We start from the raw sequence: 20,816 nt of genomic DNA on the forward strand, positions 1-20,816 counted from the left end.
TAAATTATTCCACAGCTTAGGCGCTACGACTGCAAATGCTCGATCACCTAGGATGTTGGCTTAAAAGGAGGGCGAGGGATTCTGAATACACTAAACCCGACTGTATAAAATAGATAAGGATAATTTTGAGCACTAAAACGCAAATGATTTATTTTGGTTTGTGATGTGAACGTACACTGAGCTGGAGAGAAACACCTGGCGTAAACACAGAGGGTTAACCTCTCTGTGTTTCTCAGGTTAATCCTTTGCAGGGCAGATGTAGTTCAGCTAATTTAACTGGAGGATTAGCGTTGTCTCGCTACATCCCCCAGCCGGACGGTCATCCACATAAACAACCCTGAGAGGAAGTCTGTGGAGCCCAACATAACAACAGAAAACAAAAACCAGTGAGTGGGTGGGAAAATGTAAGTGGCAGTGTTTATACATTAACACGCACACACACAAGATTTAAACTAGCCTGTTTTCCTTTGTAAAGGTTATTCTTTCATAACCAGAAATTGCAAGTTGAGTGGTGGGTGACATTCACTAGTAATTTAGAAATCATTGAATATTTATGTAGTCTTCTTATTTAAAAAAAAAAAATCATTATTTTTGAGTGTAATCTTTTTTCAGATGCTCACTTCAAGCTGTTTATGTACAGTATGCATGTGTCTGTGTGTGTTGGCCTAATAGGATTGGTTTCAGTGACCTGATCTCTGCCGTGTAAAGGTTTAACCTTTGAGCTCCCATCCTTGACAGAGGACCAGCACACCTGCTCGATTTCTCAATTTTATAAGGTTAAATTAGGTTGTTGTGTCTTTTTGAATGACATTTTTATCTGGTGGTGGCGATGAGGTAAAGTTACTGATATCCATCCCGATGGCTGGGACACTTTGCTCAAAACTCAAATCATCTAATCAAAGTTATTGGGATTCATTCTCTGGGGATCCAAGAGTATTTTGCTACCCACTATCATGACTACAAACCATTGTTTTTTTAATGTATTAATTGTTGATATGTCCAGAATTAGACAGGATATTTGGGGGGAAAGAGCAAGGGAATGATGTGCAGTATGCATAACCAATCTTCCATCAAGTTGTCCAGCTACTCTATCAACCACAAGAACCTTATGCCTCAACAAATATCCCTAAAACCTTCCTATTGTGCTACAAAATTTACTCTGTGTTTTAATATCAGATGGGAATATGTGTATCAAGGTACGGGCGGAGAAGAGTTGGACCTGGTTCTTTTTCGTGATGACTGAGCTGCAGAGTAACCAGTGATTGGATCTCCCGAGAGAACAACTGAGAGATTATCAGCATCCATGGCTTATTTGAAGTGCAGCCAGCAGGTGACATCACAACTGATCCGCCAACCACAAAGCACAGCTCAGCACATGATCCACCTGTCACTCTAAACCCTAAGACAAGTCTCAAAGCCGGGCGAGCTGCCTTCTCTATGTCTTCTTCCTGCTTCGCCCCACCTTCTCGTCTTTTATTTCCTCTTTTAAATTAAGAGAGGGGAGTTTTTACTGAGAAGCTTTCCTTCAGCTGGATAAGGTCAGACACAGACGAGGACGGTCTGTGGTGTTTCCTCTGCACAGCCACAGACACACTCAGCTGCACAGGTAAGGACAGATATATGCTAAAATGATTATTCTGTACACTTACAAAACTTTTACTGAGGGTTGAGTCAAAGTTGTTACATTTATTAGGCTAATATCTATTCTACTTTTAAGAAAGTCTGGCTTCCAAAGCTCATTTTGGGAAAATGCTGTAGGACACAGAGAGGGGCCTCAGGTAGGACTCAAACCCAGGCCACTGCATTTACCCTTTCTTCTCTCACCCCAACTGGTCGCAGCAGAAGGCCGCCCCTCCCTGAGCCTGGTTCTGCTGGAGGTTTCTTCCTGTTAAAAGGGAGTAAATTTCCAATTCTGCAGTATATCTGCAGAAAAGCACACCTCAAATAAGAAATGTTTATAAAAGTAAAAACAATGTTAAAAGATCATCATACAAGTGATCTATAGATGTTATAAATAGGATCATATGTGACAACAAATGAAGGAGGGATCATAGATCCTACAATACTACAGACAAAACCCCAACAATCAAGTAACTCTCTTTGAGCAACCACTTGGCGTGGAAAGGAAAAACGTCCTTCTTTAACAGAAACCTCCGGCAGAACCAGGCTCATGGAGGAGCAGCTATCTGCCACAACTAGTTGGGGTCGACGGGAGGGAAACAAGAAGAGAATAACTAATGATTGACTGCAGAGAGGTGTATAAACACATAGTGAGTGGGAAAAAAGTGAGTGAAGAAGAAAAACTCTCCATCATTGGAAGCCCCCACCAACCTGGTCTTATTGCAGTGTCCATTATAGGAGAATATCGCTCTCTCTTTCTAGTCCCTGTCAATACTCTCACTGAAGCATTTTGGATCAACCAAAGGATTTTCAGGGAGTTTCTACAACAGAGCAATAATAATAGATTACAGTAGTCCAGCCTAGACGTTATAAATGCATGAACTAGTTTTTTCACAATCACGCTGAGACATAAAGTTTCTAATTTTAGAGATATGGAAAAATTTTAGAGATAACATCAGTTACCACAATTAACCAGCCAATTGCAGTTACACTGAAACCAATTTGCTGTTCTTCAGGATTACAAGCTGATCAATTCAATCATTCATTCATTTTACCCAGAGATTTAATAAGTCTATAACATGTCTTGAATGTGGTCAAAATTATATTAACATGTATTTTTAACAACCCACAGAGACACATTTTGTTCTGACATCAGAATTGATATGAATACATTAAAAGTCAAATACCAGCACATTTCAACCAGTCAGTACCAGATTAATACCAGTAACATGTAGCTGATATTGAATGTGATTGGAGCTGCTAAACCTGACAGTGTTTCTCAGGTTACTACAACACAACTTCTCTCATTTTTTCCACGTCTATCATTCCTTCATTTAAATGTTAGATGATAACGTGTTCGAAAGTTTGCTCAAATGCATTGTGAGCACAAGCTACTGATGTTTTATTTTTGATGATGGATTTTTTAACCCACCAACACCTTTCTTCATAGAGAGGAAGTTAAATGCAAAATTATGACATTACTGTACAGCACTGCATTTGCTCTGTGGTACTTCAAAGTCACTGTGTATACGTTTTTGTAATCTAGTCACTGATCTTCTCAATTTTACTCAAGCATTTTTTGTTTAGGCCCTAGGAGTGGTGCATAAATATATTGCCTAAAGTGTCTCCATTCATTGGGCAGGTAGGACAAAACGCTATGTTTGATTCTCAGTTGGGCTAATTAAACTTACAGTGGGGAAAATAATTATTTGATCCTCAAGCCAAACATAACGTTGTATTTGGTGGAGAAACCATTGTTGGAAAGCACAACAATACCACGTTTTTTGCAGTTGGTCACCAGGTCTGCACACATCTCAGGATGGATTTTGGCCCACTCCTCTTTACACAAACTCTAAATCTGTTAGGTTTCTTTTGCTGCTGCTTGGCAACTTCCAAGTGTCAGCTCCTTCCACACATTTCTCCTGACTGAGGTTAGGAGACTGGCTACATCACTCCATGACCTTAATGTACTTCTTTTGCCACGCCTTCTTGTCCTTGATTTTACCTCACGTGACCCCATCCAGTGACCCTTGATGCAGTGAAATCGTCTTTTACCCTCAGCAGCTAAACAGTCCAAAGCATATAGTTTCCACCTCCATGCTTAACTGCTGGGATGGTGTTTTCTGGATCATGATCAGCATTCCTCTTCCTGCCAGAGAGCTCGATTTTGGTTTCTTTTGACCAGAGCACTTTATTCCAAGCCTTCTATGAATCATTTAGATGTGCCTTCTTAAGCATAAGGACTTTGTAGATGCCCCAAGATTTCAGTCCATTACAGTGTAGTGTGTTACAAATGGTGCTCTTCACCAAACCATGTGCTTTGTGCTTTAAGGTGTGCTTCTTAACCACTTGTCCTCAGAGCTTCAGCCTAATCCATTTATCTCAAACTGGCATCACCACTAGTCACCTCAATATCCTCATTAACATGAATTAACTGACCTGAATTGCTTTCTAAAGGGAGATATTCTGTGAGACACTGAGAGAGATTTGTGATTGATTTTATAAAGACTTTTTCTGTCTTTCTCTTTGTGCTCCTTACAGAAAAACGACACAATGCCAGCTGTCAAGAACAAGAAAAAGAAGGTGAAGAAAGAGGTTGTTGATGAGGAAGAGCAGGGAGACGGTGAGGGAGTGACAGTCACTACTACCTGTAGTTTAAATGAAAATGTATTCTATCGTCCAGTATTTTTATTTTGTTTTCTTCTCTTTTGTTCTGTTCTAGTCGCCCTGGATGTGGAGATGGAGGAAGTGATCAACAGGAGCCATTCTGACAGTAGAGACCCTTTGACCCCAGAGCCACAGGATCTAGCACCACAGAAGAAGAAGAAGAAGAAGAAGGCACCTACAGTTGGTAACAAAACCTTTACTAGCTTTAACACATGTGTAAAAGGTTGTGACCCAAATCCAGAGGCAATACTAATTCTATACAGAAGACAAAAAGTACGTCTGAATTTCTGATTCTTTCTTTCAGTCTGTTTGATCAGAATTTGCATGATTTTTTTTTACATGTACTTTACACCCATTCTGTTTCTTGTTACATATGCCAGTTTTCCTGTAATTGTCATAGAGGCAGTGGGAGTTCTAAAGGCACAGAATAAATTAGATGTTAGATGATGGGCTGCATGACAACAAGCGAGATTAAAACAAATAAAGGGCCTCAGCTAACAATCATGATTGACAACTGTGACCTTCAAAGCTTTCACATCATATATTTCTTTGTCAGAGCACGAAACAGAGCATGCTGATATGCCAAATGGCAACATTGCTGAATCAGTGATAGATGGAGAAGAAATGAATGTCGCTGTAACCAGGAGGACAAAAAGGAAGAGGTGAGTACCAGCATTAGGTCAGATCCTCATATTTGAGCTAGATGGAAAACCAACACTGATGGGAAAATGCATCCAAATAACTAATCCGTTCAGTTTTTTATTCAGTAAAGAGTTCACTCGTCATTTGTGACAGTCAGGAATCAAATTAGGAAAGTACAAGCAGCAGCATTAACTATGGTAAAGGTAATCATTAGTAAACTGTGGCAGTTAGCTTTAGCTGAAGTGATGTCAAAAGTTAAACTTAGTCACTGTCAGTAATATGAAAAAGAATGTTTTCATAGGACTTTGGTAATAAGCAAAACACAACCAATGATTCAGTAGCTTGTAAAACCAATTTCAGTTCAATGCAATTAAATTCAGTTCAGCGGAGTTTTACTTATATAGTGCCAAATCATAAAAACAGCTGCCCAAAGATGTGTTATATTGTTAGATAAAGACCTACATTACAGAGAAACCTTGAATAGTCACACAACTCCCTATGAATGAGCACTTAGCAACAGTGGAAAGGAAAACCTCTTTAGCAGCAATAACTTAAAGTAATCATTTTCTGCATAACTTTATCAGTCTCTCACACTGGAGGAAATCTGGTCCATTCTCCTTCATATTTGCTGCTGTACTGAGCATGTTGTCCTGCTGCATGATAGGAGTACATGGTCAACGCAGTGATTGCAAGGCGTCCGGATCCTGTGGCAGCAAAAAAAGCCCAATTCATCCGTAGTTTACCACAGTGCTTGACAGTCGGTGTGACGTAATTGTGCTGATATGCAGTTTTTTCTCCAAATGTAGCATGCATGTGCATTATAGCCAAAAGGACATTGTTCCAGCTGTATTGTGTTTTATTCAGAAACACCTTTGTAAACTGAGATATAACTCTTGGATATTTCTGTACTGCTACTTACCAAGATAATATCATGGAAGCAGTACTCCTGGAGTTAGTGTTTCCTGGTCTGTCTTTTGTCACTAAACGCTCATTTTTTTGTTTGATGTAACCTCATAGGGGATTTGAACCAGTAATCTTTCCTTTGCCAAGTTAATGTGTAAACTTCTACATTTCATAGCCTAAATTTACAAAATATGAATATGGAATTGAAAAGCAAAGGTGAGCTGTAAAAATTCATATATACAGGTAATGAAAAATCAAAATCCCCAAAATGTTTTCCCAGAATGGTCTTGTTTCAACACAACAATGCCAGATTACATTATGCACACATTACAACAGCATAGTTCTACACTATAAGAGTCGAGGTACTAAACTGGCCTGCTTGCAATCAACATTTTGCTTCCAGAACCACAGCATCTGATTTCTTTAATTTTCACATGTATTAATAGAAGAAGATGTGCCACCTTCTTTTAAACGTGTCACAGTAATAAGACTGAAAATGGTAATATTTTTCATAATCATGTTTTTATGATTGCATTCTTTTTGTTTGTGTGTCTCTATTTTTCACGCCATCCCAGCAAAAGGGTTTACAAGAACAAAACAAACAAAAGGATTTGTACTACCATATCTATAAATCAGTAAATTGCCAATGCACCTGTTGTTTAGATCAGTTATGAGCCAATGAGAGCTATTGTTATGGAGATGAGCTATTTGACAGTAATAAGAGGTAATGGAAGGTAAAAGGCCCTGATGGCAGCTTAATGTAGCTAACTAACAGCTGAGGTTATCACCTTTTATTCAACTTATCTCCTATTACACTGTCCCTTATTTTCAATGTGAGCAAAAATATTCACACAGACACACTGAGTCTGTGTGAATAAAGACACAACTAAGAGTTGTTTGTGTAACATATAGAGGATTTGATTTTGAAAGGAAAACCTACTTCCCATTTACACTCATAAATTAAACATATTTATTTTGAAAAGCTTGCGTCTCTTGGTAGACTCTGGCCTTTAGAGGTCTCTGAGCTTTATGTGCTGATAGTCTAGCATGTCTTAGGTTATCAGTCATCCAGCACATGACAGGGCAGTCATAAGCATTTGAGGTGATAACCCCACTAAGGTTAAACAATTGGGACTCACCATCAGCTCAAAAAGCTGTGTTGGCTTGGCTTAAAGCAACAGTCAGCAATGTCCTGATAACAAAGCCCAGCATGCAGACGTACACAACCAAAGCCATAATGATTATTACAGTTGTCTCCAATTACTCATTGGATTTCTAACACCTTGCAAGAGTCCCTGGTTGCTATGGCAACTCACAAAAAAAGAAAAGAAAAGGGGAGATTAAAAGCTGTTTTTTTGTTTTGGGGTTCAATGTTGACATATTCATGTCAGTCCATGTGTCCACACCTAATAATGACTAAAGTTATTAAAAAGCAGTAACATATTTCAGTCTGGATAAATGGATGGACTTAGTGCTGCCATGTGACAAAACCCTCTTCCCAATGTCACCTGACAGGAAGGCAAAGGCTACAGAGCACTCCAGCAATGATCTGGGAGCAGAAAATGACGATATCATCACAGACTCCCAGTCGCCCATCCCCCAGCATTCCCTGTTCTCAGCCCCGCACGGACACAGCCATCCAGCTGGCAAAGTGTTTGTGGAGAGGAACCGTGAGTATGAATCAGATTTACCAGGATCAAATACGCAACGTGGCAGCAGGATGATGATCCTTCTCATTTTTGACCATGAATGTGAACAGCTATTTTGATTTTTGATTTTATTGATTAGCATTCAAATTCAAATCTCAGTGAAAACAGTGAAAAAAAACAAACAGTGAAAACAGAACAAAAATCTACCATAAAGAAAGAGAGCATGAGACAAGGCTAATCAAAAGGTATTGGCTGAAGCTAAATGCAGAAAAGCATCTAGAAGTTTCAAACTCTACAAACTGCTTCCTTTAAATACTATAAATGAAACCATGGCATGACATGACCAGTGAACATTTCATTTAAGTGGTAAATGGACTGGCAGTTATATAGTATGAGCCAAGTCAAGTCACTTTAGTGCCATTTCAACTATGTGCAGTGGTACATTACACAGTGAAGACCATGATTCCTCCAAGACCATGGTTCTATATATAAATAAACTATACAGTGTCAGTGTTCTGTTAGTTAACTAACAGAACACTGACACACACTCATGATTAGTAGGTGCCCAGCTTTACCTCCTGAGTCCTATCTGCCCCCTTTATTTTTTGATTTTTCCAATAAATTATTTAGTAATATTTCACAAAATAAAATTTGCTTGAATTTTTGTTTGTTGGTTTTACTTTTAATTTTTTGAATAAAAATTAGAATTACCTTCCTAGCCAGACCACTGGCCTCTTTAATCCATCAGGCGCTTTGTCTATGTAGGTCACTGGCAGCTGACCTCATCTGACCCTGCAAATCTCCTCAGACACTCTCCAAGCACTTGGTGTTGCATGGCTTAACTGACTGCTGGCTCTGAAATGACTGCATGATCATTTATGTCATTGCTGCTCTTCAAGATTTCAAAATGTAAACATTTTTTTTTAAATGTCAGATCGGTGCACCCGGTTTAGCTCAGTGGGTGAGCAGGTGACCATTTGCTGTATGGCCAAAGAGCAGTAGGCCTGGGTTTGAGACAAACCTATGGCTGTTTGCTGCATGTCTTCCTCTATCTTTCTATCTTCACTGTCCCCATCCAATAAAGCTCAGGACAAAGAATAATTTGACTGGTCAACATGTAAAGCTGTGAATGTTAAAAACAAGTTCACTTAACTCCCAATAATGTTTATTATTATGTTCTTAGACAATGGCTGGATTCTGAGGTTTGGATCTGGTTCGGATTATTTTCTCCAGAAAATTGAAGTGATGGAAACATAAGTGTGTGTGTGTGTGTGTGTGTGTGTGTGTGTGTGTGTGTGTGTGTGTGTGTGTGTGTGTGTGTGTGTGTGTGTGTGTTCAGGGCGGTTTCAGGGAGAGCGAGTGGAGCATCTCCGACACTCTGAGTTGATGGATGACTACATGGAACCGAGACAGCTCTGGACCACCAGAGATGTTGCAATACGAGTCCACAGCAGCTTCAGGTCTGCAGACACACACATACACATAGAATGGGTTACATTAACACTGGCAGGAGCTAGCTGCAGCAGCTGTTTCAAACTGTTATGTATCTTATACATGTCTACTCAGCCAGTCACATGGCAGCAAACGAATGCATTTAGATATGTAGACATGATTAAGACAAACTGCTGAAGTTCCGACTGAGCATCAGAATGAAGAAGAAAAGTGATTTAAGTGACTTCGAATGCAGCGTGGTTCTTAGTACCAGACAGACTGGTCTGAGTATGATAGTATAGTATGTATTAGTGACAGGCTGGCAGGCTCAGAATTTGAAATCATGGACCCCCTCCTTGCTTATATCAAAGGTTCGGCTGGGCTGGGTATGATGGAGTAATGGTATGTGGGCAAACTTTGGGCCCTTTAGTACCAACTAAGCATCATTTAAACATGGCTTTATCACCACAGTGCACCTGTATTCCAATGGCTGCTTCCAGCAGAATAATGCACCATGTCACAAAGCTCAGATCATCTCAAACTAGTTTCTTAAATATGAGTTCATTGTATTCAAATACCCTTCACAGTCACCAGATCTCAAACCAAAAGAGCACCTGGAATAGGAAATGTGCACCAGCATGTCATCATGGACCAGAATGTTTCCTCCACCTTGTTGAATAATGCCACAAAGAATTCAGAGAGTTCAGAAGGCAAAAGGAGTTCTAACCCTGTACTAGCAAGGTGTAACTAATGAAGTGTCTGGTGAACGTATATCTGATATAAAATATTTCACATACTGTGCCACCATACTGCAGTGGTCCTAAATACACCAATTCAGCAGTTCTTTTCTCTTGTTTTGTCACAGAGAAACAAAGACTTTCAATGAGTAGCATGAGTAGCTGCCATGAAACCAGTTTAACGTGGTCCTGTGGTGTGATCTCCACCTGCAGGGTGATAGGTCTGTTCTGCCACGGTTTTCTGGCCGGCTTCGCAGTGTGGAACATCATTGTTGTGTACGTCTTAGCGGGCGAGCAGATGACCACGCTCCCCAACCTGTTGCAGCAGTACCACCTGCTGGCCTACCCAGCTCAGTCTCTGCTCTACCTGCTGCTGGCCATCAGCACTGTGTCTGCATTTGACAGGTTTGTGAGTTTAATAACTCAGAAGTCTACCTCTGCAGTCTCATTGCGAAGCGGAGGTGGAACCCATGTCATTGTTTAAGCTACTTAAAGGAGTGCGGTTCAGTTTGTGGACTTTATCATGTCATATTAATTATCTTTGAAGAATCTTTAATTATTCAACTTATGCATTTTTACATTATATCTTTCAGCTCTTATTGTTTTAATTGTTCTTGTATTTTGTTCATCTCAAATGTTAAACTAACGATCCCCAAATTTCACTGCTCTTATAATTTAAAAGAAATTAAGAATCTGCACTTGGTGGAAACATGTACTGGAGACCTGTATTTCCACCAGCAATTGAAAGAAATAGTCTCATAATTGTCCAAATTCCCGCTGGACAGGAATTGTTGACTTGAATAAATAAGAAGATGAAAAGTAACAGCCTTGCTGTTTTGCATCATCTGCAGAGTGAACCTGGCCAAGGCCTCCATGGCCCTGAGAGGCTTCCTCACCCTGGATCCTGTCGCTCTGGCTTCCTTCTGTAAGTAAGACAAGACAAAAGCAGAATGATGACGATGTTGATGTTAAGGCCTTAATGTGGTTAAGGACTATGCAGTCCTGTAAAAAAACTAGAATACACCTTTACTCCCTCCATAGAAATTACAAGAGTAAGTAGGACCCAGGTACTGCTAATCAAATGCACCTGATTAATTCAATTATATCAAGGCTTTAGCAATTTGCTGGTCTGTCATTCCAAAGTCCAGGAGTGGACATAGCACCAAATTCCCCCCACGGTCAGACTGTGCAGTTAAAAATTGCAGGAAAACCAAGAGCTACATCTCAGTGTTCTCCTAGCAACCTTAAGAAGTAAAAGTAAAGTTTGCCAGGAGGAAACCTCTTTTTCTCTTAAAAGGATATGGCAGCACGGCTTGGGTTAGCAAAGTTACATGTGAACAAACCACAGGACCTCTGAAACAAGACAAAGTGGAGATGTTTGGCCATAATACAAAGGACAGTTTAGAGAAAACCAAACACAGCATATCAGCACAAATACCTCATACTAACTGTCAAGCACAGTGGTGGAAGGATATTGAGCTGGGCTAGTTTTGTAGCGTCATGACCTGGACACCTTGTACTAATGGAGTCAACCATGAACGCCTCTGCATATCAAAGTATTCAAAAGCGAAGTCATCTGTCTGACAGGTAATATTTGGCTTACCCTGGGTCATGTAAAAGAACAATGATCGCCAGCTTGGCAGCAAATTCAAACCTCATTCGCACTTAAATGCTGTGGGGCTTCATAGAGCTGCGCATGAACAAATGCCTACAAATTTGAAAGATCCAAGGTTTAAAGAAGAGTGGGCCAAAATTCCTCCACAACAATGTTAGCGACTGATAAAGTCATTGAGAAAACAATTACTCACTGTAAGGCCGGTTAAGGTAGATCTAAAGCTAATGAATCATGAACCTAGGCATGTTGGACCTGGTCATTTTTTATTTTCTTACTGGTTTTTCACAGGATCTCATAGAAAACTGAAAAAATGTTATTTTTTAAATGCCTGTAAGTATCCAAACATCTTCTCTCTTTGTGTGCTCAGTGTATTTTATAGCCCTGATCCTGTCCCTCAGCCAGCAAATGGCCAGCGATCGCATCAACCTGTATCCCACTGCCAATGAGACTCTGTGGTGAGATTTTTGTTTTCATTTTTATAAGTCAACATTTTTAGCGTGATCTTGGAAAAGCAAAGAGGAAAACAGATGAAAGCAATACTTTCCACAAAAAGTTCAAGGTTGACATGGCAACTGAATTTAAAAACTGATAGGAGCTTAAAGGGCTAAAAGGAAATATCTGATGCAGGATGGTTTAAAAGCAGGTGTTTTACATTTACATTATATACAATACTTTATTAGTATTTCTGTGGTTCTAGTAGAACACTAAACGTGTATGAGAAGTTTATTTTTAGCCATTTTTAGGCATTTTCAGGCAATTGTAGTCAAATGTTGTTTTTTCCCATGATGAAACTAATTTGAATATCTTTCTATATATTGAGTAATACTTACATTTTAATTGTATGGCAGATTTAAAAACAAAACTCTTTTAAAAACCAAAAGTGTCCAGAAAACATTCACACATTTCCACATAAAAGGAACATCTTCCTTTTAACAACACTGAGACCTGAGGCACCATTGCACCTTTATTAAACTTAACTTGGAGTTCTGCTATTTTCTCCTTATCATGGCTGGAAAACCCTCCTGAGGACTCAATCTTGACATGGAATGGTAAAATAATAACTGCTATTTAACCCCTCATGTCCTGCAGGCCTCCTGGTTCAGAGCAGCAGATCCTGCGGCCGTGGATTGTGGTGAACCTGGTGGTGGCGCTGTTGGTGGGCGTGGCCTGGGCCGTCGTCTCCACACGACCGGACATCGACTACACAGAAGGCAAGTTTAGCTAAAACTAACCTGATATGACTTGAGACATTCCATCATCCAGTGATGAAAGTAACCAAATGTAGTTAAGTACAGTTCTCTGGTCTTTTGCATTACTTGTACAAAAATACACTATTGCTCATAACAAATATGTATTCCTTTTAAGCTACAAAACTTTTTTTTTATAGAAATTGAAATGTAAAAATCACACAGAGGGATGTTACTTAACTTTGGGGACACCTTCTTGAGCAAACAGGAAACTTTAATGATACTTCAAATCCTGTGGAAACAGTGAAATAAACTAAAAACATGGTAATAAAACTACAACAACAGAAATCGTAAAAGGCTTCTGTAGGATTTGCCAGGTGTTTTGGCCACACAGCACACGCACATGGAGTCTCCTGGACTCCAAATACACCAAGTAGCCTGAAGGATTAATGACACATCACTTTTTTTTTTTCATTTAAATGTAGCTGTACAAAGTATAAAAGTAATACTTTTGATGCATTGCTGTGTTCCAGGTGTCATTCTTTACATCACCACTAGATAGAAGCAAAGTGAAACATGTTCAAACCCTAAAACACGAGGCAGACATTCACATGTCATCAAGCCAGTGTGTGCGCGCTTTGTAGAAATGTAAGCTGATGGTCTGGATTTCCTTTTGCAGAGTTTTTGATGACAATGGAAGTGGAGGGATACCCGAGAGGAGATGAGAACCTGGAGATTCCGGCCTGAAAACCTTCTCTCTCACTGTGTCTTTGTCTCTGTCTTTGACTCCAAGTCTGTTTTACTAATTTCATTTATGTTGTTGTATAATGTAGCTTTGTGTTTGAACTGATTTTGCAAATAAACTAATAAAGGCTATATGGTGATAGGTGGTTGATACTTCTGCAGGGGAATAAGCGCCAGAAGAGCATAAAATACTTTCTGGTGTTTGTACTCCACTTGTAAATGTTTGTATTATTTTCATTCCTCTATTTTTGCTTATGGTCGTTTGCACCTTTTAGCAGTTTTGTCTGTGAAGTCATTTTGTGTGTCTGTTGTGTTTTGTGTTCTCATCAGTTTTTGTGTCTTTGTGTGTTTTCTGTTTGTGGTCATTTTACCCATTTTGCCTATACCAATTTGTATACACAACAGCATTTTTGATGCCTTGTGTTGTAATTGGGAAGTCACTTTGCATGTCTTTGGATGTATCTGTAGCCATCCTTTTGTGTATCCCTTTGATGTCATTTTGTGTGCCTTGTTTGTTTGTAGCTGTTTTATAAGTCATTGTAATATTTCCGAGCTCTTTTTGCCTCTTTTGCCGTCATCATTTGCATCACCTCCTGCATGTATTTCATAAGAGTTTGTAGTCGTTTCCGAGATGTTTTGCGTGACTTTGATTAACATTCCCTAAAAAGAAGGTTAAACAGTCAAACGAAACAATATCATGGCCCCACCTTACGACTGTGGGCTCTACACTTGTGCCTGGTAGTCCCTCAGAGCACTTCCACTCGCTCACTTTTCTTCATGCCATCACAATAATGAGATTTCCGCACAGCCCCTGAAGGCGCTAGGATCCATCCATTCAGCGCGCGCTGCAGCCGTGTAGTAAAAGCCATGTAAAAATGGCGGAGCTGCAGATGCTGCTGGAGGAGGAAATTCCTGCGGGACGAAGAGCGTTGTTGGACAGTTTTACCAACCTGGAAAGAGTCGCGGAGTACTGCGAAAGCAACTATGTCCAGGTACATGCTCATATTTAAGCAGCAAGTGTATAAGTTGGGTGAAATGACACATCGAGCCAATGTCAGTTGGGAGTAGGCGGTTTGGATAGAGGAGTGATGGAATGACCGTGCCAGATTCCGTTATGTTACCCGTGGCTTTTATGTAAAGGGGAAAAGTCACAGCGAATTCAATGCAAACACTGACCCGCTGATGCCTGAATAGGAAGGTTGTCGGGGTCAATTCGGTTTTTAAAAAAATATCCTCAAACACATCTTTACTAGTGAAAAATCAACTTTTGCAAGTGGTTTGCGCAGCACCGTGTTGTTTTCTGATTGAGCGTGACTCCGTGGGAATGTGATGGGTGGATTTTGGTTAGTTTTAAAAGTTTGCTTTAACCGGATTAAGTTTGAATATGTTCACTGAATGGGTGCCGAATTAATTGTCGAGTTGCGTTTTTATAGTAAAATGTCTCTTGCAAAGTTTGTGATGTTTATGTAAACAGGCAATCGCTTGAGCAGAGATGTGTTAATGGGAGTCTGGCGCGACGCTTAACTGGTATGTGATTGTGGCCGATAACTTGCCCCGTAAATCGCTGCTGAGATTTATGATTTACTTTTAATGCTATTCGTCTGATAATTTAAACAAAATATATAAACAGTTTTTATTTATTTATTTTCATCAAATGATAACCGGCAGAATTAAGGGAATCTGAAGATAATTGTTAGTTTCAGTCCTAATGAAACATTGTTTCAATTTGCCATCAAAGTGGCAAATACGGCTGTTATGACAAATAAATGTATCAGATTAATCTTTAGTATTATCCATTATAGAGTCCGTTTGTCCTTGAAGATGCAGCTAATGATTAATATCCTCGCTGATTGACCTGGCAGCTTTTTCTTGATACAAATTATGCTTTTTTTTTAATGCTGTTACAGTGGTTGATGCTCATATTAACATGGCCAAAGTTTCAGACCATGAGGTCCATGTATGTTCAAAACATACTTTAGAGTGCTCGAAATGCTCTTTTTCAGACACTTTCTTCTCCTCTTTGCTCTGTATGACGTCAGTGACAGCGGAGATCCCAAATATGGTCATGTCAGGCTCACAACTCTAGGCTAATTTATGCAAATATGACATGGAGGAAAAGGGGTTTGCACTTATTGCTCTTTCCATCGTTGATGGAATCGGACGACGTATGCGTCAAGTGGACATTGTGAAGGGAAGGGGACAAGAGTGGATCTTCTCTGTGGCTGGCAAATGGACCAACAACACCACAAGCAAGACCTGTTCTATCACATACTTTGTACACTGTTTCTATCTGACATTATGCATGCAGGCTGCAAATGTGAACCATAATTTTTGTTTCTGGCTGTAAGCATATAAGGCCCACCACCTGCTTTTCAAACCATGGATGGTCTAAAACAGAGCTACTATCCTGCAGCTTTTAGATGCATCCCTACTCCAACACAGCTGAATCAAATGGTTTGATTACCTCTTCAGCATGCCATCGTGTTTGGCAAAGGCCTGATAACAAGCCATTCATTTGATTCGGGTGTGTGGGAACAAGGATGCATCTAAAAGCTGCAGGACGGTAGCTCTCGAGGACCGGGATTGGGCACCCCTGGTCTAAAAGATGGATGTAGCTACCATTATGCCACCTGTTGGTTTGTGAAGTCTTATTTTTGAATTTTCAAGCTGATGTTCCCCCCCACCCCCCAAACGTAATGTTTGTCATGTCATTGAAACCGGACGTGACGAGCAAAGGTTGGATCTAAACTGCACATACAGCAATTTTCAACTGCGACTTACTCAAGGCTGTTGTGTTATAGCACAGTAATTTGTCATGGGCATAATACAGCCCCTTAAATTTAGTGTTAAATTAACACTCATTATCCACTGATGGCTTCTTGAGAATGTGAGATAGTGAGTTAGACACCAGTAGCTGTACTGGGCTGCCATCCCTCCACCCCCGTACTTGCTTAGCGGAGAGTGTATGAGTACGTGGGCAGGCGAGGCTGTTACGGACAACTGTTCCTCCTCAGCTGGTCCTGTATACACACCTGTTCATCGCCACATTTCATTTAGATTCGTGTGTTTGTGTGAGTCTTACTGTCAGTCAACAAGTGAAAGTGCATCAACAGTCTTTCTTCTTTAAAGGCCAGAAGCACACAGGCGCTACATGATGCATCACCGAAGACCGACACAGAAATCTTGTTCTGCACATCTACACTTGATGAATACCACAAGGGCACTTTCTTTTTCCCCTCTTTTATTCCTTCTCCTCTCTATTTCTTCCTTCCTTTATAACCTTTGACCTTTTTATTTCTCAACCTGTTTTCACGCTGTACTAGCTTGGCATTAGCTTCCTCATTTTAGCAGTCACATCAGCAGTAACATGTCATCTTCTCAGGAAAACTGAAAGTCTTTTTTAGCTCGTTAGACTGCTCACACTGCATGTTCAGATTGAGCCTAGCAAGGCTAACTCAGTACCCAGAGGATGGCCTACATTTATGCAGCCAGCAGATGATGTGATTGTTACATAATAGCGCAGTGTGCTGATCCTGTTTTATGGGCTAAATATTTGGATTCAGAGTTTACCCAGGTCAAGTCGTTGTTTGTCTTATGTGGCCACATCCTGGCATCCTTGTGGTCCAAATTCAGATTTAAATCAGTCTAGTGCTTTTTAAGGGGTGGGATTGGGAGGGTTACAGAGTGTCTTTATTCTTTTCATCCAGAATCAACTTTCTGGGATTCCTTACCTGCATCAAGGTGCTTTGAGTGTTCATTTGTTTCCAGTGAACAGAGATTTTCAGTAACATAATGTTGCAACTGTACAAGATACAGTCATGAAACTTTGCACGTCTATGGTTGACATCAAACCATAGACCACACCTGGCTTTGAACAAGGGTGTGGTCAGTTTTGAGCATTAAATAAAGGCTTCCTGGAAGTGGGGAGGACAAGGGCTCCTTCCCATTTTATTTTGTACAATCCTGACATGCAGACAAACACCTGTGAGCAAACACTTGGCAACAGTGAAAAGGGAAAACTCTCTTTTAAGAGGAAGAAACCTCCAGCAGAACCAGGCTCAGGGTGGGGCAGCCATCTGCTGCGATTGGTTGGAGGTGAGAGGAGGTAGATGAGACAAAAGACACACTGTGGAAGCGAGCCAGAGATTAATAATAATGAATGACTAAATGCAGAGAGGTGTATAAAAACGGAGAGCATGAGAAGAGGTAAATGAAGACAAAACACTCAGTGCATTATGGGAAACCCCCACAGCAGCCTAGCCTTATTTAAAAGGATTCAGGGTCACCTCATCCAGCTCTAACTTTATGCTTTATCAGAAAGGAAAGCTGAAGGCTCTGTCTCCCATTCTACTTTTAAATATCCTAGGCACCACAATTGAGCCAGTAGTCTGATGGCAAAATGCTCTAATGGGGTGCTATGAGGTCTTTAACATAAACTGGGGCCTGATTATTCAAGACTTTGTAATCTGTTATGTGGTATAAAAACTGATTTCCATGACAAATGTAACCTGAAAATATCTCTTATGTGAACCAGTTGCAAACTGGTCATTAGTTGTGTTTATTAATAAAACTATGTTTGGAAGAGGCAAAGTAGGAGGAGAGTATGAAACTATCGAGTCCGCCTGTATGCACAGTTTCACAGCTGTCTGCAGATATCAGGCTGATGTCAGGAGACACAAACAGCAGGAGCTGAGCTTGTGTGCTGACTTTCCTGTTCTGCCTCTGCTCAAAGTGATAATTAAAGTGGATTTTAATGCTCTGCTCTATTGAAGCCTCTTGTTCTGACTGCCCACAGCTGTGTGGGACTACTAGAATGTGTAAAATATGACAGCTTTGCAGGTGGTGCAGATCTTAATGCTCTGCTGCCATGCATGTGACATCCTTAAATAATACAGCATTTCAATTACACATTATTGGTGGAGTTTTAAGTTGTTGGCTCCTTTTAATAATCGGGGAAAAGTAATTTTTGCTGTTCTTGTGATCAATAATAATGATCATTATTGATCATTAACGTGGTCAGTTTTTAATCAGGGAAATGGTCTATCCTACTTTAGATGTTCATACTTCAAACAGCCATCCAGACTCCTAGCTTTGTCAGGAAAAAAGGCAGAGATGACTGTTCCTGCCTCTTCCAAAGGTGCTGGAGACCCGGTTTTCAATATAACACCACCCACACATCCTCCTCCTTAATGCTGTAGGTTTGTAAACTGAGATAAATTGAAGCTGCACTCTAGAAAGTTAGAGCCTTAAATAGCTGCTTTCTTTTTTACAGAAAGTTTGTTGGAATATTTACTGTAACACAAAGGAAAAGATATTAGAGAAAATGATGAAAAATGGTGAGAAAAAAAGCAGCAAAGCAGGCCGTTACTACTTTTCTTTTTTTCAGATAAATTGCAAAATGTGTGGTTGTTTAGCGCCTTCAGCAAAGAATCCGAGCGAGTCTGAACTGAGCATGTGCAGACACGTTTCTCCTCCTTGCCCCAACTACAGTCCTGTCCTGTTTTGTTCCTTCAGGGTTCTCCACAGCTGGTACCGGTTAGCTGTCAGCAGAGGTAGTTGTAATGTAACTCGACCTCCTGCTGCTCATTGAAAACACATGGTAGCACTGCAGGAAGCTGGACATATACTCTGGTGATGGCTGTGTGCGTGTGTGTGTTTTGGGTTGAAAACCATGGCAATTGGTGCATCAGCCTCCACTTTCATTACTGATGCCAGGAACAGCTCCTGCGGGGGTGAAACACGCTGAACATTTGGAAAGATGGGTTTGTGATCAGAAGCTTGGCAAACCTGAGGTGATCATACATGCAGGCTCATAGAACAAAAGTTGTTTTTTTCTCTTTTTCTAATAATTATGTGATATTCAGCTAGCACTGTATAATTAATGTGTTGTTGCAGTGCAGGTTGTGCAGTGGCACTTCAGAAGGACAGTACAACAGTCAGTGTCCGTTTGGTGCATGGTCACATGACTACCCTCTGTGGAGACCAGGTGGAACTGGATGCCAGCTGATGTAGAGACAGTGTTACTCTTTGATTCCCAATAATCTATTCATAATCAATTTAGTTCAGTTCAGTGATAGCACGTGTCCAACAGAGTGATGTCTGCTTCTGGTACCTTAACACTGGCCTGAGAGTTCAGCTGGGTTTACACTATGATGGTGTTTATGTTACCTAATCAATCAATGTTTATGTTGGTTAAATAAGTAGTTGGCACCAGAAATCCTGGTTTGTTAAGATGATGTTTAAAATGTCCGTTAATAAATCCTAGTAGTTAATAAATCGGCTGGGATTTTTAAGTAACATTACTGCCATATTGTCATACTGCCCAAACTTACTGACCGGGATGCCACCTGGATGGCTCCCAGGTGCATTGGACTGGTTTGGGATTGGGGGCCAGACCTCAGATTACCATGGGGGGGATTTGTCATCTCACATGCATGCGTGGCGTCCCCCGGGATGAGCTGGAGAAAGTGGCTCACACCAAAAACACCGGGGTTATTTTTAAATGACTACTTCCATGAAATAATTCTAAATCTGTGGCAAGTATAGTAAACAAATGGAAAATATTCAGCTTTTTTTCCTCCTTTTTTTTCTACAGTTGGATCTACAGATTTAGATTTTTGTCTTTTTTTTTCTCCGCCAAATGCACTTAGCTGTGTTTCCATTTTTCTTCAGAAATAATCAAATCTGGCTGTTTGTATTCCCAGTTTAACCTGCAGGAGTTTGAGAAAACTCCTGTAACATTTTGTACTGCCACAAAGAACAAAATCACAACCAGTCAGCTGTCGATTCCTTTAAAATGGAAATAAAGCTGGGAGAAAATGTGTCAGCCATTAATTAAGAGTGTCGCACAAGAGGTGGGGAAATTATTGTGATCACAGTGTGTTAGTGGCTGACAGACAAGATGGAAAAGTGTGTGTTGTACATTTTATTATTATTCATGTTTTACTTACTGTGAGACCAAGTGGATTCGGATTCAGTGCAGTTCAAATTCATTTTATTTACTGCTTGGGCTTTGTTTTCTTTACATTATTGAGGATCAATAATAATCACTAGTGTTCATCTGCAAAAGTGATTATGCTTCCTCATTTATATTACCAGACGTTAGAAGCAATGTAAAATTTCATTGTGATTAATACTGCTTGACCCAGCAGCTGTTACCAAGCTGCAGTGATGCTGTGTATTGACATTTAAAAAGAGTGCTTTCACTGAGCGTTAAGAGGGTTGATGATGCTGATTTAAAGAGATAGACTGTTTTTTTTCCTCTTAACTAAACTTTGTGTGACTTTAACTGACAAATTGTCTTTTTTTTAAAGTTCCTCATTGTTCTTCTAGTGTGCACAAAGACTGCTTGTATGTTTTATGTAATCGAGTAATTTTAAAAAAATAATTAAAAGTAGAAATACCTCCCAAGCCATTAACTTATATACAGGGAGTGCAGAATTATTAGGCAAATGAGTATTTTGTCCACATCGTCCTCTTCATGCATGTTGTCTTACTCCAAGCTGTATAGGCTCGAAAGCCTACTACCAATTAAGCATATTAGGTGATGTGCATCTCTGTAATGAGAAGGGGTGTGGTCTAATGACATCAACACCCTATATCAGGTGTGCATAATTATTAG

At 40.1% G+C, this 20,816-nt stretch overlaps 2 protein-coding genes across 8 annotated transcripts in view; both read left to right on the plus strand.

Moving 5' to 3' along the window:
• The first annotated feature begins 300 nt into the window (after positions 1-300).
• LOC146556324 (transmembrane protein 237A-like) lies at positions 301-13,825 on the plus strand. Its single transcript, XM_085250651.1, has 12 exons — positions 301-404; positions 1,177-1,606; positions 4,162-4,243; positions 4,343-4,471; positions 4,844-4,949; positions 7,348-7,502; positions 8,821-8,941; positions 9,863-10,054; positions 10,501-10,574; positions 11,632-11,719; positions 12,354-12,475; positions 13,131-13,825. The coding sequence occupies exons 3-12, from the start codon at positions 4,174-4,176 to the stop codon at positions 13,196-13,198; spliced, it is 1,125 nt and encodes a 374-aa protein (XP_085106777.1). The 5' UTR covers positions 301-404; positions 1,177-1,606; positions 4,162-4,173; the 3' UTR covers positions 13,199-13,825.
• Positions 13,826-13,946: 121 nt separating this feature from the next.
• The window catches only part of LOC146556325 (abl interactor 2-like), a 34,721-nt gene continuing 27,851 nt past the window's right edge, over positions 13,947-20,816 (plus strand). For all 7 annotated transcript variants that reach the window (XM_085250643.1, XM_085250646.1, XM_085250645.1 and 4 more), the window contains exon 1: positions 13,947-14,187. In XM_085250643.1, coding sequence (XP_085106769.1) covers positions 14,071-14,187 — 117 coding nt within the window. In that variant the 5' untranslated portion in view covers positions 13,947-14,070. The remainder of the gene's footprint in view (positions 14,188-20,816) is intronic.

This window comes from Mchenga conophoros, linkage group LG16 (genome assembly GCF_057382185.1).
Source record: "Mchenga conophoros isolate Kocher_MC1m ecotype Shallow Benthic linkage group LG16, M_conophoros_male_GT1.1, whole genome shotgun sequence".
Lineage (NCBI taxonomy): Eukaryota > Metazoa > Chordata > Actinopteri > Cichliformes > Cichlidae > Mchenga > Mchenga conophoros.

Bases quoted from the DNA above. Each gene is read 5' to 3' on its own strand.
- LOC146556324 (XM_085250651.1), top strand. From the start codon at position 4,174: ATGCCAGCTGTCAAGAACAAGAAAAAGAAGGTGAAGAAAGAGGTTGTT. The intron at 4,950-7,347 runs GTGAGTACCAGC...GTCACCTGACAG, and splicing joins AGGAGGACAAAAAGGAAGAG to GAAGGCAAAGGCTACAGAGC. The intron at 11,720-12,353 runs GTGAGATTTTTG...CATGTCCTGCAG, and splicing joins ACTGCCAATGAGACTCTGTG to GCCTCCTGGTTCAGAGCAGC.